Consider the following 6,361-nt stretch of genomic DNA (forward strand, 5'->3'; position numbering starts at 1 on the left):
TGACATGTGTAAAGAAAGCTGCATTCCTGACCTCCATCGTGTTTCTCTTATCATCCTCCCCTTCAATAGTTTGAGGATGAATTCCAACAGGAAGTGAAATATCATTTTCTGGACCACTACAAAATCTCCTCACTGCCGACAGACTGCCCCAGCGCCAACTTCAGCAAGGTAACACATCTCTTCCTCTTCTGCTACAATGACTTAAACCATCAAGTGATGATGGAGGATTGTTTGACCACTGACTGTGATCTTCCGTCCTCTCTGCAGGAGGCATGTCTCCGCAGGTTGGGTGAAGGCCTGAACACCTACATGGTTCTTTTTAAGCACGTGGAAAAGGAGTACCCCAGCAGCCCCATCCTCTTGCACGCCAGATATCACGGTGGAGTCCTGATCGGCCTCATCAAAGAAAAGGTGCGTCTGACAATACCATAAATATTACACATTGAGTGTAAGCCCTGAACTTGTCTGTGTGGTATCGTTTCACTTTTTCTTCTTCTCTATGATCAGTGCTGAAGGAAGTACTAACTGGTTCTAAAAATAGCAAAAACGCACTGTACAAAGAAATACATGAAAGAGGTCAATATTTAAGTAAAAGTTTAATGTAGTGCAAAATATCAGGTGTAATGAAGGACTTATTGAAGACTAAGTTGTAATCTTAATCATTATCTATATGTTTGTGTAGCAATATGTTGCACATATTGTCTGAAACTCTATGTAGGTTTTCTATGCAATTCGCAATTCGTAAATGAATAATTTGGCAAATAAATGTAGTGAAGAAAAGAATACAACTTTTCCTTAAATAATGTAAGGGATCAGCGGAGTTAAGTGGCATTAAAAGAAAAAACTAGCAAGGTTTGAGTTAATGTACTCAGTAACAATCCCTCACTGGTTGATTTCATGAAGTTTGACCTTTGTTACTTCTGAGTAAATGTCTTAATTGTCTCCTGCATCACATCTTAGGTGTGTTATCATTGTATATTAACCCTTCTGCCTGACAGATGAGGAACCCTGGTCAGGTGACCGTCCCGACCAGCAGCCAGGAGCAGCAGCTGCTGCAGGACGTGGACAGCTCCAACAATTTCCACAGGAAGATGACGGCACACAACATCCTGCGCCACCTCCACGACTTCCTCCGCAATGGCAGGGTGGCGATTCGTAAAAAAGAGATGCCCAAACAGAAGAGGAGGAAGGACAACGGAATTATTGCTCCCATCCTTCCCTCTTACTAATTGATACAACGATGAAAACATCAGAGATGGAGCACCTCAGGGATACTGCTCTCTTCTCAGAATCGTCACACACTGAAATGTTTTTTAAACAGGAATCATCAAAGAGGATGCACTAACTGTAGATATAGTCTGCTCTTTGGCAATCTACTGTGTCTGTGTTTAATATTGTTGACCTGAGGGCTTAAATGTTTCACTATTACTTATTTAATCTATTTATACTTGATGAAAAATGTTATTTATTATTTACAGCTACTTGCACTGAAAACCCAATTTGTACTTGACAGAATATTGAAATGCAGTCATTTCTGGATTGTGACAATTAAAGCAAATAGCATTGTTGAGTATTTATTAAATAAACTAAATTATTGTATCATCTATATTTGAAGTATTGTTGTTATTCCTTAAGATTGTCTTAGATAATTCATTCGTAAACTTAAGGCACCATTCACACAATTAAAATGCAATAAGCCGAGTTCTGAACACCTGCCATCGCTACGAAACTTGCATGAATATTAAGAACATGCAGAAAATATATATACATACATATATATATAATTTGTATAGATAAGAAGCAACTTTCTTAATTCCAACACTTAAGATGCATGAGTCTTATTTTTATATTTCTAAATTTTGTGTGGAATTTCCAAACGTAAAACCCTCAAACAAACCGATACATGCAACAATGAATATTAACAAATATATGAGTGACATTTTGCTGAGGATTTATTTTCATGAATTTTAAATTACAAATAAAAGAGGAAACACATGGAATGGATGATAAATCCAAACATTGGTGACACGCATTCAAAAAAAATATCAACTTTCATTCTGGTCAACACAGCTTCTTTCTTGTTTTAGGGACGCAGTTTTGACTCCATGTAGTTGATCCAAATATCTTCCGTCTCTGCTGCCAATACGTTCCATACTTTTACTGTCAATATAACAGAGCCATACACAATATGGCCACAGGTGACGTTGGTTCATCACTGCTCAGATATGAGGTTGAGTTGTGAACAGGAAAGTGAAAAATAACATCCATAATAAGTCCAACACTGAGGTGGGTCACATGGTCTTGAAGAGGAGAAGGGATTGGCTGTGGGGAGATGTTCCTCAGCCCCATAGCAAACTAGAAAAGAAGGAAAGAACCAAAAACGATTGAGTAAAAACCTAAGATCTTCCTAGACAGGTTACCTTCATTTTAAATGAATAACACACCAGCACCTATGGAGGAGAATAAAAATCCCCCTGGAAATAAAAATGGTAAATCTGAAGTGGTTTAATTTGTTTAATAGTTTCTGTGTAAAATAAAAAATATCAGCCAACAAGATCAGAAAATAGCATCATCCTCATAAGAACTAAATGTGCTGCAGAATTATATCCCCAATTTGATTTGGTGCATTCCGACATTTACCCCAACTATTCCACTGCTAGGAAAAAGTATTACCTGAAGACTGTTGGCTCAGGCATTCCTGGGTCTGCTCCACGTTTGAAACCTGCAAGTCAGAATTATAAAGAAAAATATAAGGATACTGTGATCCTTGTGTACACAGTGAAAACAGAATCTACGCCTCTCAGGATTAAACAGCTGGTTGCAAGCATTGAGAATACAAGATTCACTGGTTTGGAGGAAAAATACACAAGTACAATAAGTCCTTGTAGTAAAATTACTTTTCACAAATACATTTGTGGAATACATCTGCGCTTAAAATGATACACCGCAAATTCTTCCTTTACAATTAGGTGTGTGTTTTCGACTGCGAGTCATTACAGTTAACCCCCCCCCAGTTGTATTAAAAAGCATAGTTGCATCGAGGTGCTCCTGTCAGGAGCAGCTGTAGTTCATTCATAGTTCAAAAGTAAAGTGAACCATGATGCAACCGATTCTTAAGAAAAAGGCATGAGCGAAATGCCAGATAGTCAAGACAAATGACCATTAAGAAAAGCAACAGGGTTCACTTGAGATCAAATGTGAAAAATATCCTCATCCTCACAGAAGAAAAACTGAACACTAATGACTGATGCTTTTGATTAATTAATCTGAAAGTTTATTAATCATTCAACTGATCAGCTGTTGCGACGTCATTTCCCTAATACTCTGCATTAAGTGTATGCAGTGTTGTTATTTCAATGGTGGCAGCACAAGGGCAATATTCGCTCATTCAAAGAAAAATCTGCTGAGTTGCAAGAGAGAAAAGTGTGTTTTTGAGAAAAGGGAAAGAGAGTGACGTCAGCGGTGTTTCCACGATGCTGAAGTCGGAGAAGATTCTCGCCCAATCTGTGACTCCACTGACTGAGCTCACACTGGCAAAGGTTTCAAATTCCCCATCTCTCAGTCGAAACCAAAACCTGCTAACTGGGACCCAGTGGCACTAACATCCAGAGCCGGAACTATCGATCGCTCAGTCAGACGATAAAAAATAAAATCTGCCGATATGAGCATTTCACTGACATGTCAGCGTTGGCATTTATATTTGCTGATATGAAATATTGGATTTTATGTAAGCATAAATATGTTTCTATTCTTAATCCAAGTTCTATTTATTAGGTTGTTTTCGTATTTTCTCCTTATTATTATTATTATTATTTGTCACGACATTTAGATTGAGAAATGTTAATCCTCAGTAACATTCTTTATCGCAAGGTTTGGCAACAACGTCTTAGGAATCATCATCAAGTGTTGGTTCAAATATAAATATCTGAATTTACTACCTAATGTCAGTGTAGGAAAATGTTTACTCAATAATTGTTTAACTCCCTGATATTAGATTTTTATACTCGTATAGTAATACAACAATTTTGTTTTACCCTCTAATATTCGTATCCGAATTTTTTAACTGGCTAATACTAGAATAAGAATTGTTTTAATCTTTAATATTAGAATAAGATTTTTTTTAACTCTTTAATCTTAGCATCAGAATTGAGTCTCAAATACCAATATCAGATTTATTTCTTCCAAAGATTAATGTAAGAATAATAAAAAGGATTATTTATTACTCCCTGATATCAGTATAGAAAGGTTTCCCTCTCTGATATGGGCATCAACACAAGCCCCATAAAACCCACATCAGTCTAAATTACATGCACACAGTACCAGACTGAAACCAAAGATCCAGGACTTACTCAAGGTCATCAACACTTTTACAAGACTGAGCACAAAACTGAGTGAAAACCCGGGATCCAATATGAAACTAATATAAACAACCACTGTAGATAATCACCAGTGGAGGAGGATTCGTTGATTACAACACACCCAAGGAAATACAGTGCATGGGGTCCCTCTCTTCATCATAGCTGATAACTGCAGTACTTTAACAGAGAGGAAAGAGGAGGGGCTGTGAAGGTCTGCTAGAGTCAGGAATGCACTAATAAACAAATAAAGATGATGTTTCCGAGGAAGTTGAATCAATGCTAACACCGCATCTAGCAGCTAACACCCACAAACTATCAGCAGATACTGCAGCTAACAGTGGGGGCTACTAGCATGGAGGTCTGGCTAACAGGCTAAGGAAGCCGGGCTAACGTTAGCGAGGCACGTCTCGTCAGCCCGCCGTCTCCCCGCGGCTGAAGCCCGGATACTGACCGAGGTAGAGCACGGTGGGGATGAAGCCCCATCGGATGACGAACTGGCCGCACTGGAAGAGCTGCTGCAGCCGCTGTTTGGTCTCTTTGCTCATTTTCGCCATGTGTGTTTGTCTCTGACAGCGAGGACGGCAAGGACAAGGAGCAGCCGGAAGTGACGTCAGGGAGAGCCGGCCGTGCTGCTCTGTCAGCTGTTCCGCCCGTAGGTCGCCATCTTGTGGAGAGACGTGAAACTGCGAGTGGTACTACAGGTAAACAAATTAATAAATAAATAAACCCAGACCAGTCATCTCTTTTAGGAAACTGGTTAAACTAAAGACCTACATGTTTTCTCAGGCTTTTAACTTCCCTTTATTGTATTTGTATTATGTTTTTAGCATTTTATTTTATTTTGTTTTACTTTATTCTTTTACTTGTCTGTTTTTATTTATTCTACAGCACCCTGGTCAGCTCCGTTTTTTTAATTGTGCTTTGTCAATAGTAGACAAGTCTTGGAAGTTTTATTATAAAATAATTTGACTATTGATTGAGTATATTTCCATTGCAGTATAACAACTGTGTGAGTTATGTGACAATCTGAACCACTGACCAAGTAATTTACATGAGGAACATGGAGGTAGATATTCCAGACCTAAAATGATGCTGTCTGTTTCACAAATTGAACTTGATAGAAAGTTAAAAGTTGAATAAGGCTCATACCAACAGCTTGAAACAGGAACCTGAAGTTTGTTTGCATATCTAATCTTTGTAAAAGTAAAAATGTATTGTAGAAAACCCACAGCATCTTTCATATCTGTAGATCTTTTAAATCTAAAATAAAAGCGGTGATTTTGACGTCCCACCCTAAAATCGATGCTGCCATGTTCTTTTATAAAATCACGATTATGAATTTCTTACACTACACTGTTACTGTCACTCTTCATTTCTTATTTATTTATTTCTATGCAATGTTTTCACAGCTTTTTTGTATTGTCTCATGTCGCTTTGACTATTTGTCATTATTCATTGTATATTTCATGTAAAGCCTTGTTGAAATGTGCTACAGCCTACAAATAAACTTTTTCTTGTCTTTCAGTTTGTGATATACTGTACATTTTACAGATAGCAGATAGGTTTAGGGTAAAACAAAAATATCCCTATATTTTAAGAACCTGAAAATGATGTGTCACGTCTGGATTTGTACCTGCAATGCTTGGAGATGCTCCCTGGCAGACGAAGAAAAAGAGCAAACACATGAAATATAGAAACACTTTATTCCCAGAAGTTGTGGCAGTTGAGTTATGTCAGACAAATGAAAGGCCAATATAAAGAAACTGTAATACAAGAGCTTACCCATTCACATTCTAGAAACTCTAGAACAGAAACACGATGATTGTTAGTGTCCCACCAAGCAATGGACACTTGACAGCTCTGGTACACAGACGACAGAATACAGTTTTGCTTGAGGGTGGCGGGCAGCATGGATGTTTGATTCAGGACACCAAACGAAGGCGATTGGTAGAGTTTCATTCCTTTTCTTTTGGTACGAGAGAGGGGGTGAAAAACAAGGTGGG

At 38.1% G+C, this 6,361-nt stretch overlaps 2 protein-coding genes across 2 annotated transcripts in view; one reads left to right on the forward strand and one right to left on the reverse strand.

The window, feature by feature from the left end:
- LOC133026376 (interleukin-6) overlaps positions 1-1,229 on the forward strand; it is a 1,564-nt gene extending 335 nt beyond the window's left edge. The window contains exons 3-5 of the mRNA XM_061093271.1: positions 70-168; positions 268-411; positions 999-1,229. Coding sequence (XP_060949254.1) covers positions 70-168; positions 268-411; positions 999-1,229 — 474 coding nt within the window. The remainder of the gene's footprint in view (positions 1-69; positions 169-267; positions 412-998) is intronic.
- Positions 1,230-1,934: 705 nt separating this feature from the next.
- tomm7 (translocase of outer mitochondrial membrane 7 homolog (yeast)) lies at positions 1,935-4,951 on the reverse strand. The gene is made up of 3 exons (XM_061092848.1): positions 4,810-4,951; positions 2,674-2,722; positions 1,935-2,355 (listed from the first exon to the last, which is right to left on the reverse strand). Exons 1-3 carry the CDS (start codon positions 4,910-4,912, stop codon positions 2,340-2,342), a joined length of 168 nt encoding a protein of 55 aa, XP_060948831.1. The 5' UTR covers positions 4,913-4,951; the 3' UTR covers positions 1,935-2,339.
- Positions 4,952-6,361: the final 1,410 nt, after the last annotated feature.

Source organism: Limanda limanda, chromosome 19, assembly GCF_963576545.1.
Source record: "Limanda limanda chromosome 19, fLimLim1.1, whole genome shotgun sequence".
Lineage (NCBI taxonomy): Eukaryota > Metazoa > Chordata > Actinopteri > Pleuronectiformes > Pleuronectidae > Limanda > Limanda limanda.

Coding starts and splice junctions, on each gene's coding strand:
- tomm7 (XM_061092848.1), bottom strand. CDS start 4,912: ATGGCGAAAATGAGCAAAGAGACCAAACAGCGGCTGCAGCAGCTCTTC. Junction 2,723..4,809: donor CCCCACCGTGCTCTACCTCG/GTCAGTATCCGG, acceptor TCTGACTTGCAG/GTTTCAAACGTGGAGCAGAC.